Raw genomic sequence first — 19,450 nt, forward strand, 5'->3', positions numbered from 1 at the left:
TGAGCGTCTCTTACACAGGAAATGCGTCAAGTACTGTATCTCTTCATTCCAAAGGTTATTGATGGAAAAGCGCAGTACATTCAGGTGTAGAGGGCACCAGGCGTAGCTCGTTGCATTGTATGTACATTCAGGTTTCATAATTTTTTGCTTAGTTGTCCAAATAATTCTTGCAGACTTGGTGTTCGTCGGCCAGGCATCACAGGTACAAGAGAGTCTCGGCATTATTGTGCTGCAAGAAACAATTGCGCCTCCGGAAATGTGTGCTAAAATCGCCAACCAGGTGAGCAGGAGACGCATGCCAAGTGTCATCATGTTGTCTGACTGATGTCTTCGTGGATTAGGCTCTTCAGAGTTATCCGGCAATGCTACACGGACGTCATAGACTGAGTTCAAGCAGTATATTGTTGCGTACATCGCGAGGCATAGCGCATCCGCGACCGCGGGATTGTCGTGGTGGTAAAAAGGGAGGACAGTGTCGAGCGTACACCGGGGCGGGTGAGCATATAGAAGGAAGAAGGGGATGTAACCGGTTGCCTCATGTTTGGCGGTGTTGTATGCGTAAGTAAAACACGGTAGAACTTCATCCCAATTCTTATGATCGCACGCAACATACATGGAAAGCATATTCGTGATCGCTCGATTAGTGCGCTCAGTGAGGCCGTTCGTTTGCGGATGATACGGCGTCGAGTGCCTGAGGTGTGAGTCACATAAACGTAGAAGCTCTTCCACGATGTCCGCTTTGAATTGACGTCCGTGGTCGCTTATAATAACACAAGGCGGTCCATGTCGCAGAACAATAACGTGAAGTAAGAAGAGCGATACTTCGGTGGCAGTGGCTGATGGTATAGCCGCCGTCTCGCAGTATCGCGTTAAATAGTCGGCGCAGACAATTATCCAGCGGTTCCCCTTGGATGACTGAGGAAAAGCTCCTAACATCAATTCCAACTTGCTGAAAGGGCAAGCTGGGAGGCGGCACAGATTGATGGGGCAGTGGTTGGACGTTTCCGACGTTGCATAGTATGCAGCTGCCGACATACAACTCAACCGAATGTGGCATCCGGGGCCAGTAAAAGCGTTCTTGAATGCGATAAAGGGTGCGCACAGCGCCTAGGTGGCCGGAGGTAGGGTCATCGTGCATAGCCTGAAGGATTGCTGGCCGGAGACGCTCCGGCACCGCTAGAAGGAAGCGTGCCCCCGTGCTTGAGTAGTTCCTTTTATACAGGAGCCCGTAGTAGCTGCTTGTTGCTTGTTGCAGTAGCTGCTTGTTGCAGTAGAACGGGCTGAAGTGAAGAGTGGCTCCAATTTGGTGTCTGTCCGTTGTTCTGCTTTGAAGGCATCGATGTCAGGAAAAGTGGGTGTCACACAGGCAACGAGATGATCAAAATCGTCTGCGTCGCAGTCCGTCGTGGTAAGCGGCATACGGGAAAGGCAGTCTGCGTCAGCATGTTTTCGGCCACTCTTGTAGGACACAGGGAAGTTATATTCCCGCAACCTCAAAGCCCAGCGCGCAAGGCGACCACAAGGGTCGCGAAGGTTCACGAGCCAGCACAGGGAATGGTGGTCTGTGACCACTAGGAATGGGCGTCCGTACAAGTAAGAACGAAATCGCTGAACCGCAAAGATTACAGCGAGGCATTCTTGCTCTGTCACTGTGTAATTACGCTCAGGTTTGCTTAATGAATGGCTTGCATAAGCAATCACGTGCTCATGGTCGTCATAGCGTTGGACCAAGACGGCACCCAGACCAACGCCACTAGCATCTGTGTGGATTTTGTGGGGATCGAGGTGCCTTCCCGCGCCTCGTCCCCCAGCTCGCGCGTGGCGCTTAGCTCGATCCCCGGGAACCGCCGCCGTAACGGCAACATGGCGGACATGGCGAGTGCGCCGGACATACTTTCCCGCGCAAACCGTGCTTCTCCCCCCCGGGATTGGACTTGCCCCGCGAGAACACGTCACCGGGACGCGCCCTGATTGGCCTCCCGCGCGGCAGCCCCCGGGCACCCTCTCCACCCGAGCTCTCGTCCGCTGAGCGCTTTCTCTTTCCTTTCACTCCCCATCCCCCTGTGCAGCGCGGTTGAGGTGTCCTCCATTGAGAGACAGTTATCGCGCTGCACTTTAACCCAATCTTTCACCCTTTCCAACAATAATCTCTCTCTCCTCGCCGCGGGAGAGGCTCACAGGCTCGCAACGAGGTGGTTACATGAGACCTTTGTTCTCGCGACTCCTCGTTATCGCGCTTGGCGGACCGCTACCCGGTTAGCCCTAGCGCAGCGGGCGCGCGTACTCGATCGGTCTTGCGGCGAGCCTTGGCCCGTAAGCGCCGTGACTGTAGCACTGAGCTGTATCTTGGGTGAATAAACCCGTGTTTGTTAGCGATCTGACTCCGGAGCCTTCTCTGCGCCGTGTCGGAGAGTCGACGAACCCTGCCGTAGCGCCTTTATGCGTTGCGGAGTGGAGGAGCGTCGTGCCCTTTCCTGACCGTCGCTCGTAGGGTAAGCCTTGTGCAAACCCATCTCCACATAACTGGCGCCCAACGTGGTTTCGGCATGGCATCAGAGCAGGCCCCTTCACGGCCCTCGTTCCTGCCTGACCCCCTGGCTGCGGACTTATCGTCCTTCGGAGCGAACGACACCGATAGCACGAGTTAGGTTCGCCTTCGTGACCCTATGCTTTCGGCCACCGGGAGCGATCCCTTCCTTGGAGCGCCCTAGGTGATGTCGACAGCTCGGATGTGTACGCTAGTCCCATAGCCACGCCAGTTACGGGTTTTATGAACTGCTTGAGACGCGCGGGGAGCAGGTGCCTACTAGCCCTTCCGGCGTGCTGTCTCCGCTCGCTGGCCTTTGTCCCGAGCTCAGTTGTGCCCAACGTGCCGCATCGGAGCCACCCCGCTTAGTTGCTCGCACGAATACGCTCGCCGGCCTCCCTTTGTCCCGAGCGTCGTTCGCCGCGCCATGTGCCGCATCGGAGCCACCCTGCTTAGATGCTCGCACGAATACGCTCGCCGGCCTCCCTTTGTCCCGAGCGTCGTTCACTGCGCCATGTGCCGCATCGGAGCCACCCTGCTTAGATGCGCGCACGCATACGCTCGCTGGCCCACCTTTGTCCCGAGCGCCTTTCTCGGACGAATACGCCACGGTACAGCCTTCCCGCTACGCCGTAGGCGCGAGCTCGCTCGCTGGCCTTCCTTTGTCCCGAGCGCAGTTCGGTGTCCCATGCGCCGCAGCTGAGCCTCCCTGCCTCGCTGTTGGTGCAAATTGCTCGCTGGCCTCTCCTTGTCCCGAGCACAGCTGGGAAGCAATGTCGAGCGCGAGCCTCCTCGCTCAGCCGACAAAGTCGCCGCGTTTTCCGCCTACCGCTTGCCTCATGCACATCCGTGCGACGTTTTCGACGTACGTGAGCCACCCCGCTCCGCCGTCGATGCGGCAACCCAGCTCTGCTCATTGCCGTTTACTGGCCCCATTGGGTCGGTTGTGCATTGAGCGGACTACCTGTCCGTTGGTCCTTTTTGCTCTCCGGAAGTTGGCGTTAGCGTACGTGCTGTTTGCCGTGGAGACGTACAATCCGGCTTAAGCGCTTGTGCGAGCCATCGGGCCGCCTCGCGCGCTGGGCGTTGACATGGCAGTGGTACCTTGTTCTGCGCTACCGGAAAGGGAGTTCAAACGTGGTGGCGGACGCCTTGTCGCGAGCCCCCGTTTCGGGGTTTGATCCTTTGGTCCGCCACTCCCGTGAGCATTCGCACCAAGTAGAAGCCGGAGCCTCAGTCTCCAATGGCTCAAAAGGCGCGAACCTCATGCACTTAGTAGAGACCGGAGCCTGTGTCTCCAATGGCTCGAAAGGCGCGACCCCCGACGGCGAAGCGATCCTCGGATTGCCAGCCCCGGGAGAGGACGTTTACCTGGTGGATCCAGTTACCTCATCGGGTATTGTCTTCAGCAGGCAAGAGCTGCTAAAGGCTCAGCAGAGCGATCCATTTTGTAAATAGCAATCGTTGACGGGCTCAAAGAGCCGAGCTCCCAAGAGGAGCGGCGCGGCAAAGCCGCCGGGCGCACCCGGACAGCTGGTATTGCTGCTGGCGCCGAGTGCCACGCAGCTTGTATTGTTGCGGGCACGTGGGATCCGTATCTGCTTAAGCAGAACGACCCGTTTTGTAAATAGAAATCGTTGACAGGCTCCAAGAGCCGAGCTCCCAAGAGGAGTGGGGCGGCAAAGCCGCCGGGCGTACCCGGACAGCTAGTATTGCTGTGGGCACGTTGGATACGTGTCTGCTTGACGCCGATAAAGCTCTACTGAGCTATATCCCATCTGAGGAGGCTCCCCAGGAGTCTTTCAAGGTGGTGATAACCCGCAGTCTAAGGAAAGCCACCCTGAGCTATTTCCACGACTCGCGGGTGGCCGGGCATGCGAGTGGCCTTAAGACTTTCCAATAGTTGTGCCGCTCCGCTACCTCTCCAGGCATGAAGCGTGACGCTCTTCACTACGCCCGCTCATGCCGCGTGTGCCAATGTGTGAAGCCTCGCGCGGGCAAACCCCCCGGGCTCATGCAGCCAATCGACAGCCAGCTACCCTGGCAAGTCGCGGCCTGTGACATTATGGGACCTTTTCCCAGAAGCCGGCGAGGCTACGTTTGTCTCCTGGCTGTCACAGATCACTTCACGAAATGGGTTGAACTTTTTCCCCTTCGGAAGTTAACGGCACGCGCAATCGGGGACAAGTTGACCGAGGTCTTTAACCGCTTTGGCTTTCCGGCGGAGCTGATAACGGACAACGCGTCCTACCTCACGGCCAAGATGTTCGTGGATGCGTGTGCTGCCTTTGGCATTAAGCACCGCAAGACAACCACGTATCACCCACAGGCCAACCCGACAGAACGGATTAACCGGAACCTCAAGCCCTTGCTCGCGGCCTTTGCCCAGCAACATAGGGATTGGGATGTCTGTCTTAACGAGATAGGCTTCTCCTTGCGGTCCACGGTGAACCGTTCGACTGGGTACACGCCCGGTTTCCTCAACTTCGGGAGAGAGCTGCCAAACCCCATGGACCGCGTTCTGCGGACCGGCAGCAGGGCGTGCGCCACGAAAGCCGGCCTTTCCGGCTACGCGGCGGAACTGCGCTCACGGATGGACGCGGCCCTTGACCTGGCCCGTTCCAACCTGGCAAAAGCGCGAGCTGGACAAAAAGCCCAGTACGACCGGTCACATAGGGACGTGCACTATGGTGTCGGCGATCTCGTCCTCAGACGCAACCATGTCTTGAGTGACGCCGCCAAAGGCATCTCTGCCTCCCTGTCGGCCTAATGGTTGGGCCCCTACCGAGTGGAGACCAAAATGTCCCCTCTGGTATACAAGCTGGCTGACTCCCAAGGGAGACCAGTCGGCGGTCCAGTTCACGTCTCGGACCTCAAACCTTTCGTTGCCCGTAGCAACGACTGGGGAGAGGGGGAGGCGGTCAACGAACCGCAGGCGAACCGTGATACGGCTGGCCCCAGGCCACGCCACCGGTACAACCTACGGAAACGCACCTAGGCAGGTTTTCTCCCACCAGCTGGTAGCCGGACTTTATTCCCTACCACGCCGATGAACGGAGAGACACAGCTACGGTGCGAAGGCGCACGTTGAAGTGGTGACAGACCCTTTTGGCCTAATGTACCCTCTCGTGCTCACCCGCCTTCTGACGCGCCTAGTCAGCTTTCTCCCACTAGCAGGTAGCTGGACTTCATTCCCTACCATGCCGGTGACTGGAGAAATGTAGCTACGGTGCAAGGGCGCACATCGAAGCGGTGACAGGCCCATGTGGCCTAATATACCCTCTTATGTGTTGCCCAAGGCTCAGCCTGGCAAACGCCCCTTTTTGGGCTGTCAGTCAGGCGGGAAACTTCCTTGGCACGCCGGCTATGCCGGGGGCCGTTCCTGTCCTTCACCTTGCGTCGTCCAGTCTGCTCCCTGCGCCTGGCTCCACTGTGCCACCAGTCTTGCTGACCACGAAGCCGGCTGTCCCTGGTCTTACCATGCCAGCCTGTTGCAGACCTCAACTCCTGCTGCTCCTGGTCCTTCCGCCATGAATGAGTCCTGCCTCTGGGGGCCACGAACCAGTGCCAGCCTTGCCTCCGGCTGCCTAGGCTGCCGCTAATTGTGGCTGGTCCCCAATCAGGCGCTGACCCCTGGCCGAGGAGGGTCACTACGGCTGCCGCTGCTGGCCTGGTTGCCGGTTATCCCGGCCTGCTGTTCCTGCGCAATCCGGGGAGCCCATTGACTTCTGTGGTGGCTACTGCGCCGAAATGGCAGCCACGCCTCGCGCGTTCCTGGCTGCTCCAGTCCGACGGACCTCGAGTGTTGCTGGCTGAACCATGGTGCTGCCCTGCCCCGTCCTTCCTGGGCTGCCGACTCTTCCACCTGGCAGGGGGTCCTTCCAGTGTGCGGTACTTTGGTGGCCAAGGCAAACCCCTGGCTTTGTGTCAAGAGAAGCGACGTCTTCACCTTTTTGGACTGATGTGGCCCCTTCTCCCTGTCCTGGTCCTGAGGAAGACGACGACACCCTCTTGGACTTTGCCCCGTTGGCTTAACCCTCTTTGGCTGAGTCAACCTTGCCACTTGGCCTCGGTCAGCCACTTTGGAGGCTGGCCTCGGTCTTTAGGAGGGGGGAATGTGGGGATCGAGGTGGCTTCCCACGCCTCGTCCCCCAGCTCGCGCGTGGCGCTTAGCTCGATCCCCGGGAACCGCCGCCGTAACGGCACATGGCGGACACGGCTAGCGCGCCGGACTTACTTTCCCGCGCAAACCGTGGTTCTCTCCCCCCCCTGGAATTGGACTTGCCCCGCGAGACACGTCACCGGGACGCGCCCTGATTGGCCTCCCGCGCGGCGGCCCCCGGGCACCCTCTCCACCCGAGCTCTCGTCCGCTGAGCGCTTCCTCGCCGCGGGAGAGGCACACAGGCTCGCAACCAGGTGGTTACATGAGACCTTTGTTCTCGCGACTCCTCGTTATCGCGCTTGGCGGACCGCTACCCGGTTAGCCCTAGCGCAGCGGGCGCGCGTACTCGATCGGTCTTGCGGCGAGCCTTGGCCCGTAAGCGCCGTGACTGTAGCACTGAGCTGTATCTTGGGTGAATAAACCCGTGTTTGTTGGCGATCTGACTCCGGAGCCTTCTCTGCGCCGTGTCGGAGAGTCGACGAACCCTGCCGTAGCGCCTTTGTGCGTTGCGGAGTGGAGGAGCGTCGTGCCCTTTCCTGACCGTCGCTCGTAGGGTAAGCCTTGTGCAAACCCATCTCCACAATTTCTGTCGGCGCAGTAGGATTGAAGTGGCGAAGGATAGGTCGGGAGGCCAGCAGGAACTTCAACTGACGAAATGCAGAATCGCACTCGGGTGTCCACTCAAACCGTGCGTCTTTATGTAGCAGATTTGTCCGAGGATAGGCGACGTCAGCAAAACCAGGAATAAATCGGCGAAAGTAAGAGCAAAGGCCCAGAAAACTACGAAGTTGCTTCACTGACTGCGGTGCACTGAATGCCTCAACAGCTGCCGTCTTGAGGGGATCAGGCCGGATACCGGCTTTGTCAACAAGATGACCCAGCACAAGGGTTTGACGGTCACCAAAGTTACATTTCTGGGAGTTCAGAACCAGGCCAGCGTTTTTGATGCAGTCAAGGACAATATCCAGGCGCGTATTGTGCTCATTGAATGTGCGCCCGAATATAACAACGTCGTCAAGATAGCACATACAGATGTTCCACTTTAACCCACGCAGAATGGTGTCCATGAACCTTTCAAAAGTTGCTGGAGCGTTGCACAACCCAATTGGCATCACATTGAATTCGAATAATCCATCCGGAGATATGAAGGCTGTTTTCTGTTTGTCTGCCAGGTGCATCGGGATTTGCCAATATCCTGAGCGTAGGTCCACTGAAGAAAAATAAGAGGCCGAATGAAGGCAATCAATTGCGTCATCAATCCGGGGCAGCGGATAGACATCCTTCTTAGTCACGGCGTTTAATCTTCGATAATCGACGCAAAATCTCCAGTTACCGTCTTTCTTTCTGACGAGTATGACCGGAGCTGCCCAAGGGCTCGAGGACTCTTGTATGATCTCATTTTTCATCATGTCACTCACTTGTTCCCCGATTATCTTGCGCTCGTTAGGCGAAACGCGATAAGGCTTTTACCTGATCGGGCGCGCAGATCCCGTATCGATAGTATGGCGTGTTCGAGACTCGGGAATCGAGAACGCTTTGTCCGGCTGCGCAAAGTCACACTGACAGATGCTTAGAAAGTCTATTCACCAAGGTATGGCGCTCCCTTGTGCTGAGCGACTTGTTTATCATAAACAGACTAGTTTATCATAGGCTTTTTGCCCGAGACGTGGCGAAGGTCAGCAGGTTCACACGGTGGGTCTGTTAGTACGGCTATGGACGAAGACGTGTATTTTGTAAAGTAGGCGAGTTTCAAGCCGTCTGGAAGCGAGACGGGTTCTGCCGAGCAGTTGGTCGTCCACAAGCCAACACGCCCGTTGCCTATGGATACCACACAATGAGGAACAAAAACGGTCTTCACACAATTTAGATGCATTGGCTCTATGAAGGCATCGAAACTGTCTGAAACTTCATGCTGCTACCGCCGTGGCAGTGGCAGCTGGTTGAATGTGACACATCGTTTATTGAAGTCACAAAACGCGCGCCAGATGCACACATTCAAATGCACTTTTTAGAACTAAAGTCGAAATAGTCTTGCCCTGAATTTTACACAGACGCATCAAAGTCACATGCTGGCGTTTCCTATGCGGCAGTCGGTCCGTCCTTCTCGGAATCCGATGTACTTTATCCCCACACAATAATCTTTACGGCAGAGGCCTACGCAGTACTATCGGCGGTGACACATTGATAGATTGAAACTCCAAAAGGCTGTAATATTTACCGACTCTTTAAGCGTTGTTAAAGCGTCAATGATGCCGCAAAAACATAAACACCCTGTAATTATCAACCTTTACTCACTGAGCTGCTCTGTTTATGCATCTAAACAACAAATCATAATATGCTGGGTGCCTGGGCATAGAGACATCGAGGGTAATGTTCTTGCCGACCAAATGGCCACATCAATAACATCGCAAGCGATTAATCCTACCGCTGCTGTCCCTGTAACAGATTTGAAACCTTTCTTGCGCAAGAAAGTGCGAAGCCACTGGCAACGCTTGTGGGATGCGGAAACAAATAATAATGTTCACTTGATTAAGCCACAGTTAGGTTTCTGGCCCTCTGCATCAAAAACACGGCGAACTGATGTGCTATTCTGTCGCCTCAGAATAGGACACACATGTGGTACCCACAATTTTCTGTTGAATGGTAATGATCCTCCAACCTGTGGTGGATGTGGCGAGAGGCTCACCGTTCTTCACGTCCTCCTGGAGTGTAGGGAAGCCGAGAGAGAGAGGAAGAAACATTTTCCTCTGGCATACCGCTGTTCTATCCCTCTCCATGCCGCTATGTTTCTTAGTAAAGAACCGCTTTTTAATACCAAAGCAGTCCTCGCTTTTTTGAGCGATGTAGTCCTACATGTTATAAGCCCTGTAAATACGTAGCGCATCCTCTCTCCAGAGGATGCCGCCGCGATAGAGTACAGTATAGCACATGCCTCCAGGACCTTGCACTTAAAGGGCTCTGTCTAGGCAGTAGTGCATTTTGAAAATTCCCGCCTGTGACTTATTTTAGTATATCATCCTTTCACAATGCATCTCTCGTGTCCATAGCACACCTCATTAGTCATTGCCATAATCTTATTACCTACCGATTTTACGCACCTTACAGCGACTGTTTTTAGGCCCCTTTACAGCCATGCCACATCTGTTTTATCCACACCTTATAATTCACTATTCATACCACTGACAAGCCATTATCATCGCCTTGGCGCTCTTTGGCCACATCTGGCCCTTGCGCCAATAAACTCCAACAATCATCATCATCATCATCACCAAGCTGAAAGACTTTTGAATGAAGAGGTGTTGCGCAGCAGACACACGGCGCCGACGATCTTTTAGTGTTTCCTTCTGGACACACTACCGAAAGCGTGGCGCTAGCGTTCGAAACAATATCGACCAAAAAAAAAAAAACTTATGTATCTCGAAATATAAAGTAAAAACTTATTGTTTACACGTTTTTCAAATAAATTTAACGTAAGAAACGTTCATATAAAGATTTATTGTAGTTTAACGAGCGTCATCACGTGACATCCCCAGCCTGCTCGACCTGCTTACGAGAGTACAGAAGAAAATGAGCATTACTGGGTTTACTACGCCTTCTGTGAGACATAAAATTATTTTTTATGATGAGCCTAGGCGACAGAAAATTATGGATTCGATTATTTTCTTTAATATGTGATAATTGCTGGTGCCCACTGGTTTTGAGGCTACTCCTTTTCGGCCGTAAAGGAGATCGGCGAACTCCTCTTCCAGAAAAGACCACTTCGGGAAAAGAGATCGCTCCCTGTCGTGTGTCTGCGGGCGACACTCTTTTTCGGGAGAAGTCTTTTTGCTCAAAAGACTTTCGAAGGCCCGTGTGACAGGGGTATAAGACGGCAAAGCAGACGACTAAGTGTACAGCGGCATCTAAGTCTCGTTCCAATTCTCACGAAGGCGTCAAAGTAGACAGCTTCGCGAAGACCGCATCGAAGTCGGAAACAATGCAGGCTACTCTCCTGTCCAAACAAGATGGTGGCTGAGCAGGATGCTTGGAAAACCGACAGGAAGGTCGTCTGCGCACAAGAAAACGTAGACGTGCTTTCCTACGCCCTTAATGTAATTCACATCGTGTTTTTCATAGGTTCGCAGGCGCAAGGACTTCGAATACAGAAATAATGCGTGCTTTTCTCAACTTTTTCTTGTCGCCGCGAGGTGGCGTCTCGTCGCAGGCGCGTCTTCCATACGTCATCGAGACGGCTCGAAACGCGTTCCTGTACATGGCCTCGAAGCTGTCTCGGCTGTCTCCTTAGCTGTCTACGTAGACAGTCTCCGATGCTGGCCAGAATTTGAACACACCCTATATATATCGTCCCGATACTCGGGGTCGCTTAAGTTTGGCTAAGAACCAGCCAAGCCAAACCAAGTTAAGCAAATAAAAGCAAAGTTAAGCTAGGGAAGGGCTTTTGTGTGTGTGTGTGTGTGTGTGTGTGTGTGTGTGTGTGTGTGTGTGTGTGTGTGTGTGTGTGTGTGTGTGTGTGTGTGTGTGTGTGTGTGTGTGTGTGTGTGTGTGTGTGTGTGCGTGTGCGTGTGCGTGTGCGTGTGTGTGTGTGATTCGAGATAAAAACGAGATGTTGCTTTGAAATTTTGCCTAATGTCGCAGTGGACGCACGTCCTCATGCGCCAGCCAAACACTCCCACTTGGCTAGGTTCGACTGGCGTCGCCTACCTGTGCCAGTTGGCGGTAACTGAGGAAAGCACTTTGGTGAGTGTGTGTCGTCTCGTCGTTTTGCTGGCATACCCATGCAAGGTACTGCGTCGCAGACGCGAAGCACTTGCTAAGAGACTGCAGCTGTGCCTGCCTTCAGACGGTCTGCTTGCTTACCTACCGCCCACCTCTCTCTCTCTCTCTCTCTCTCTCTCTATATATATATATATATATATATATATATATATATTAAAAGTGCAGGTGCATGTAGACAAGCGCTCAATATTTAATTGCGGCGTTGCGGCCGGGGTCCAGCCGGCCGAAACGTCGCAGTTAAATATTTTCTCTGCTCTACGTGCGCCGGCGCATCTTTTAATTTATTAAACGCAGGATTGAAATCAATAATATATATATATGTATATATATATATATAATGCGCACTATATAATGCGCAATATAATATATATATATATATATATATATATATATATATATATATATATATATATATATAATGCGCACTGCAGCAGCTGATAGCGCCAGCAACCATTAGCGGCCAGGAGTGCAGTAGTCGTTTGTCTATGTCCCCCAGTCCTACCCCCTCTTCTTTCTTTTTTTTTAACATCGGAGCTGTTTAAGCTCTTGGTTAAGCCGCGTAGTGCGAACAAATACTGTGGGCCGATCCTGGAGGTTGTGCAGAAAGGGTCCAAGTGCTACTAGCGAAGCTGTTTAATTTCGAAGATAGTCCGTCGAGTGCGGGACGCAAAACCTCCGCTTGGCGATAACGTCACCATGCGTCGTCTAGCAACGCTTTGCCCCAGCTGCGCCGTCCGCGCCGATCCTCGTCACAGCTGCGTGAACCGTGACGTCACCGCGCGCGCCGGATCGCGCGCCTTCTCCGCGCCGAGCACATCGCCGCGAAGATGGGGCGGCCGAAGCGGCGCGGCGGCGTGAAAGCGCTACTCGAGAGCGAGTGAGGGGATTTCGGTAAAGTCCTTATATAGGGACATTAGATTTCGGTCCGATCCCGAGTATCGCGCCGCCGAAACGGCGACAAAACGTCAGTGATTCGCAGGAGATCTGGAGTTACGAGCCTGCGAAACCGAGCAAAAGCGTTTGAGCGTCCAGAAGCCTCCAGACACTTTAATGACCGAGTGTTCGTTGCGCCTTGGGCTGTCGATGATTTCTATAGGTGATCTTGCGCAACATGTGGCCGAGTCTGGAAGCATAACCTCGCAAAAACTTGGCCGAACCGAGATAAAGTTAGGTGGAGTCACCAGCTGTGCTGTTTGCCCAGTCTTCGCCCACTAGTGTTAAGCTGCCCCTAAGTTTTTATTTTATATTTTTTTTTTTCGCGGCCGTTGTTTGGTTTTGCATTGTTTATAAAGGTGAACCACCAGCTATATCGGTCTCGTACACCTTATACTTCAGGGCGCGAAAATCGATGCTGCGGCGCCTTAAAGGCTTTGTCGAATCTCGAATTCCTCGACAAGGTGACGTAATAAATGTCATCAGCCGGAGTAGCATGTGGATAATAATCGCGCATAGCGCCTCCATGCCTTCGAAGTTCAGCGCCTGTACAGTACAGCACCGTATGGTGCAGCGTTGCTTAATTGCCGCTTTAGACGATGTGCGCTTGCATATGTGTAGCTTGTCGTGACTCTCTGTCTTTACGATTTCTTGCCCTCACTTCCCTTGTCATTCCTCTATTTCAATACAGGCAGCTAAGCTCCTAAAACAACTAAAGAATTGCAAAACGTCCACCCCGGATCCTACTACAAGGGTGAGTTCGCTGTTTGCTTGTACTCTTATATTTGTCGTGGTTACTCGGCCGAAATAGATTTCTTGTCCTCTAGTTATTCCGTGAGGCGATGATATCAGTATTGCTCGATGAATGGAAATACGCAGGTTCTCAGAATAAGTATATCGTGAATTTGTCAGTGTCGACCCCTCGTGCACGGGCTGAAGCCTAACGAAAATTTGGTGGCCTTTTGGAAAACTAGTATATTTCGTATCACATTTTTGGAGGAAAACCTCGAAACTGGCGCTGTATTCACGTAAGCGAGGCATGACTTCGCGACTGACAGACTTTTATCTCGTAATTTCATCAGGGCTCATAAAGGGAATAACTAAGAATGTAATTAGTGTTTTTTTTTTTTTGTTTACTTATTTATTGGGGCATTCCTATTTATCCTTCTACTAACTTCTTCCTCTTAGAGAATCCAGCTGAAGACGAAGATGAAAAGGTCGAATTGTGATACGCATTCAATGCAAACAAAAATAAGAAACAATCGCGGCATACATAACCTAGAGTGTTCTAGCTTGTCCGTATGAAATGTTAACCATAGAATAAGCGCTTTGTACCCGGTAGGTTTTAGTGTCTTCCATCTCTGCGCGCAGTGCAGGGCTCTCGAATGATACAACGGGCGCGACACCCCAACCCTGGCGTCTCATCGAAGACTATAAACGTATAAGTTGCAATAAACAACCCTAGTTTAACAAGCATACTGCAAACAAGTTTCTTTACCGCCAAGCTATAACGCCCCAATTTCCCCGTTACCCCAATGCATTCTTCATAAATATTTTCCACGTAAGCTTAGAGGCCTTACATAGCCTCTATATTTTCATTTCTTTACGAGCGTTTGGGCAAGATGTATGGCCAGGATGATCAGCGTACTGCTGCCTGGGTAGGCCTGCATGGCTGGGCGAGGAGAATCTTGTTCCTCACCTAAATTCAACCCCTGTATAAGTCGATTACTGTTCGAAAAACAGAATTTGGTCGTATTTCGTGCCCGCCGTCGGCACAGGAGCAGGACTGTGGCTATCTCGAAACAACCGCTTCTCCAACCACAGCTCTCTCCTCTGCAGGACTTACTGGTGTTCCGGATGGTGCACATCATTCTTGGTGACACAGCCATCCAGACTGCTATACAGGTATCCCATAATTGTGAAAGCCCCGTCTGTTACTGCTCTGTCCTCAAACTAACACAAGCGCACTTCGCTGCTCCTGATATCCGCAGAAATACGTTACCGCACATCGCTTTCAAGCCACGGCCACTGACGCAGAATTGGGTGCTTTCAGTCCGGTAAGTGTGCTTCCTTCGCACGAGCGTTTTCGCGGCCTTCTTCCGCATACCTTACCACAAAAATGACTAAAAACAACACTGACGCTAGAGCCTACGGGAAGTTCGACTATACCGCTTCAGCCAGCGTGGGAATGACAGGTGTTAAGGAACTACGTCCTTGTGGCTTCAGACGTCTGTGCTGCTTCATAATTTTGAACAAGATATAGCTCTGTATTGACCCTTTTCGCGGCGCTCCTTTGGGCGCTGCCATGTTTGACCACTTGGTGACGCGTCCATTGCTTGCCTCAGCTGCTCCGTTGCCTCCGCGTTTACAATGCAAGCGCGTGACGCCGGTGCGGCGCAGCGAACCTCCGTTTCGACGCATAGCGTAGACGGTAACTGTGTGTACGACACGAAGCTTTGACCACAGGTTGTAATTGCTTTCAGAGCTCATTACGCCTTGTCTAAACGGCGCGAGCAGCGTATACACGGTGCTTGTACTAAAAGCGGGGCTATAAATGTGCTCCAAGCTGTTCAAACTTTCCGCTTATGAATTAAATCGGGATCAGTGTGCTCTTCGTACTTTATTTGGCAAACATTTTGAAGCAGCGGCTTGTCATATCTCTGACTCAGTAAAGTTCCTCGGTTCCTCGGTGCGACCATTATCTGATTGATTGATTGATTGATTGCTTGCTTGCTTTATTTGCTTCGTCACAGTACAGTGTAACAGGAGGCGGTGGGAAAAGCCATTCAAATGACCACTCCGCCCCCTTTGTGAGCGATGGCCGCAGCTGAAGGACATCACAATATCACAGCACTTTTTTTTAACTGTAACATTGTTTTACGTAAAGATCAAGCCATAAAGGAAAACTGACAACATAGTTTATACATAGCTTATAGAACAAAGAAACCTCCTGCAATCTTCTGCACTTAAATTGCTTCATAGTTTATACAACAAAAAGAGCCGCTAATTCGGCGACACTTAAATGAGACACATCTATACCTTTGCTAGTGAAATGATTTAGAATTTGCGGAAGAACACATCGAAGCACCTGAAAGCCATAATTAGTACGAAAGTAAGGAACGTTCCAGATTTCTGTATTTCTTGTTTCATAGGCATTTTCCTTTAAGCAAAGATTCACCATCTCCATAAACAAAAAGTATGAGCGTTTGCAGCTAAGACAGTACTCTGTCTTATTGTTTATTTGCACCCTAAACGCTCGCGGGTGTGCTTTGTTGCGACAGATTTGTTCCTGCTGCGCACAAAGCTTGGAACGTGAACGTTCGGTACTTTGCGGAAGCGTGTAGTAAAGGGCGTATTATGGCTAATCCCTCGCTTACTACGTGGTCTGTCACAAAACGTTCAGCTCCAAACATTCGTGTCTTGTCGGTGTAGTCGCCGTCACTCATGCTTCGACACATTGATTCAAGTGTGCGCCCATTCACTTATTGATTCGTTGGCGATAGGGCGGGCGTAAGTTTGCGTGCGAGTAGGCGTGGATGTGTGTAGATAACGTGCGAGAAGTTTACTATGCCAGTAAGTGGCGCTACTTCCTTTTGTAACGAGAGGTACTCACTCTTAAGTGCCGACGTTCCGGAGTTGAAATCCTTTCTTTGGAGGATAGCTATACAGCGCTAACGGATGAATTATCTTTTTTGATCCTCCAGGAAAGTCGTGCATCGCGAAGGGCGGCAACACAGGCATTCCTTATGTAGCAGAGGCGACACAGGTTGATTCCATTCCTTAATATGCGAATCACTATTTTTGCAGCGAACAACCGCACACATCTGTTATAGGTTGCTACCGGGCCGGTATAGCGTTCGGCCAGACGCCCAGGAGCACTTTCACTTTGCAGCAACATGTTCCCTTTATCGTTACACATTTTGCAGCATAAATTCGGCACAGTGCGTTAGCGAACACTCAGTTTGCATTTACGACAGCTGATCGCTCAGTAGCAGGGAAGAAGCAGTAATGGTTTCGTACTCGTGCGCATTCGCTGGGGCAACGTATGGCACGCTGCCGAAAGCGCCATCTCGTTCCTCTAGAGCAAACTACTCCGCGAAAAGGGTCAATATGCAACCTATAGGGATGATGGAGAGTTAGTGCCAGGTGTTCGTTAGAAAACTTGAAATGCTTGGAAATTTGGAAGTTTAGCAAGATAAATTGTGAAGCCACAAGCACGAAGACCGGACGGATGGACGGATGGACGGACGGACGGACGGACGGATGGACGGACGGACGGATGGACGGATGGATGGATGGATGGACGGATGGACGGACGGATGGACGGACGGACGGACGTTTACAAGACTAAGTTGTACGGCACATCTACGACCACGGCTGAAATTAAACCACGACTGAAATTAAGCGCATGTTTTGTGTTGTATACACTATAGTGCTACGCGAACACACAAACTATAGGATCAGGACACTGCTTCTTACGTATTCCGCTTGTACTACATATTTTATCAACCAGCTCATCAGTTCGGTGTGTTACATTTCTTCGCGTGTAATCGTTTTGTAAAAAAAAGAGATCTAACAGGAACAGTTGACTTTCTTCTCTCATTCGTAATAAGTATACTCGATGCTCACCGGCAGCTGTCGCTTATGCAAAGTACATACCGTGAAGTGTGATCGTTGTACGCTATAGAACATGTTTTGCTCACATAATGCCTGTGCCCTCGCAGATTACTAAAGAACAGCTCGTTCACTGGCGCCAGGAAACCTACGTAACGAAGAAGCTGAAGAGGGACATAGGAGCCACAAAAAAGGTCACATGGAGCGATCCGTAAGCGACACTTCGCCAATCTACGAGAAGCACGGGCTCGGTGCACGCACCATTTTCTCTTTGACTGTTTCAAAACCAATTTTGCGCCAGCACGATCGCTATTGTCTGAACTCTCCGATGTTTGCAACGTCTTCGTCCTTTTCTTCCTCTGTCTTCTCGGCTTTCTCTTTGTAGGGGTCTTGGGTACATACTGGTGCATCGCGTGCTACGTCCGCGACGCATGGGCTATCTGTCAACCCTAGTCTTACCCCCGTATTCATAAATGTGCCTTGTTGGCTTGTTTGGAAAAACTCTGAAAGCTTGCAAAGTTTCAAAGTCCAAAAAAATTGGCGCCACGTGTACTCCGAAGCCGGAAACCACGAAGATAAGACAAGGGGCTCTATTATGCACATTACGCCAATTTCTTCGAGACGTGACGTAGGCGCTACGTGAGCAAAATGGCGCAGATGGCCCTGTTTTCCATTCGTAACGTGACGCAAGTTCGACGCTTTGCCCACAGAGAAAGAAATTCAACAACAGGGGACACTGCCATAGAGCTAAGCGGCCGAATTGACAGCAGCGCGCCAAGCAGTCGGCATGTATCACTTCCGGTTTTGGCGCGCGCATTTTGAACGCTAGCTGGCACGCCGTCTGCGTTCTTTTTTTTTTTTTTTTGTCCGATCGCGCACGGTCTTCGTGCGGAATCGGCTTATTATTTGGTGAATATGATTGCGAACGATCTTGTCAAGTCCCATCGAATCTGTGCCACGTGCAATTTCACAAAGTACACGCAAGACTCCCTGTGAAATGAGGAAATATTTATTTTGCTCCAAATAAAGGCTCGTTCCGCGCTTTTTGTGCGTTCATCCAACGTTGTGACCCCACGTAAGCAGTAGTTGCTGTATGAAGCTCCACCGGACAGCATCAGCTGAAAAAAAGTAAATTACAAGCATGTTACATTTACAAGCACGAAACAGCATGTTACAAGCATGTGTCATTTGGTGTTTAGATATAGTAATACTGCGTGTAGAGGAGTAACGTGCGGAAGCGGTGAATGGGCGGCATTACAAACAAAAGCAATGCGCTTTTAGATACATAGCGTAGAAAATGCACGACTCATTCCAAACAATACCATAAATATAAGAAAACATCTGATTTCCAAGCATTTCCGTTGATTATTTCCTGCACTTTAGCCACACAAATACACGGGCGACTTCGCGTTTCCAAAACTTGGCCTCGGGCGACGCGATGGTACGCTACATACATAGAGAGGGACGCAACAGGACCTCAAGAAAAATGCGTGGCTGCAAAGCCTGTTTTCAATCCTTTAGACTACGGAATTTTCGAATTACAAGTTTCTGATACGTTCCTCGGCGTTATCTTTCACGCGTTCTGCCGGCGCCAGAAACACGCTCCCATGTTTCCACTCTTGGCAATCGCCCATCGCGTTTTCAACAGACGTGAGTACCAAAAGAAGGTATATGTTGTTGCGGGGCCACAAAAAACGTCACAAACTTGTCCCTCTAGGATTCATTACACGCCAAACTAACTTTATCACCACGGCCGAGCTGCTTATTGTTAACTGCGTCACAGCACGCTGTGCTGCCAGCGTGCCTCAAAAGTACCCCAGAAAGTAACGAAATTACTTTTCAGTAATGGCTGGCGTCAGAGAAAGCGGCACACACTTCTCCTAGCAAGATGCACTAGACTACGCACCACGGCCGAGTTGGTTCTCGCTATCTGCGTCACAGCGCCCTGTGCGGCCACTGGGTACCCCAAATTAACTGCGCCAGGTGGCCAAGCTGTTTTAGGGGCGAAGCTTCTTAGGGTGTGGGTCTGTCCCTCCTCTGTAGTATGTAGTAGTAGTAGTAGTAGTAGTAGTAGTAGTAGTAGTAGTAGTAGTAGTAGTAGTAGTAGTAGTAGTAGTAGTAGTAGTAGGTAGCCACGTCTAGTTTTATGAAAAAAATCGCAGCATATCCACGGGGTGAATGATGATGAGTGGGCGAAGCTCCGGAGGGAATCATCGAATCTCCCGCTCAAGGGGACGCTAGCACAAACGCGTTAGAAACGTGCAGTACTCTCTAGTAAGGGGGAGCGTCCACAGCGTCTTACGCAGCCATTTGCACATGCCGGAACGTGCACCGCGTTTGCCGACGCCATCACATGACTGCTGAGAGAGTATACCCCCCGTATTCATAAACGCTCCTCGACTTGAACTTGACTTGCCACCGCCTTGGGCAGCGCGTT

General features: G+C 51.6%; 1 protein-coding gene across 1 annotated transcript in view; it reads left to right on the forward strand.

Annotated features, from left to right (window-relative positions):
* The window catches only part of LOC125943523 (uncharacterized), an 82,395-nt gene that overhangs the window by 19,015 nt on the left and 43,930 nt on the right, over positions 1 to 19,450 (forward strand). The window contains exons 6-11 of the mRNA XM_049662882.1: positions 174 to 280; positions 11,326 to 11,427; positions 13,091 to 13,153; positions 14,239 to 14,304; positions 14,391 to 14,456; positions 17,124 to 17,224. Of these exons, the coding sequence (XP_049518839.1) occupies positions 174 to 280; positions 11,326 to 11,427; positions 13,091 to 13,153; positions 14,239 to 14,304; positions 14,391 to 14,456; positions 17,124 to 17,224 (505 nt within the window). The remainder of the gene's footprint in view (positions 1 to 173; positions 281 to 11,325; positions 11,428 to 13,090; positions 13,154 to 14,238; positions 14,305 to 14,390; positions 14,457 to 17,123; positions 17,225 to 19,450) is intronic.

This window comes from Dermacentor silvarum, chromosome 2 (genome assembly GCF_013339745.2).
Source record: "Dermacentor silvarum isolate Dsil-2018 chromosome 2, BIME_Dsil_1.4, whole genome shotgun sequence".
Classification (NCBI taxonomy): domain Eukaryota; kingdom Metazoa; phylum Arthropoda; class Arachnida; order Ixodida; family Ixodidae; genus Dermacentor; species Dermacentor silvarum.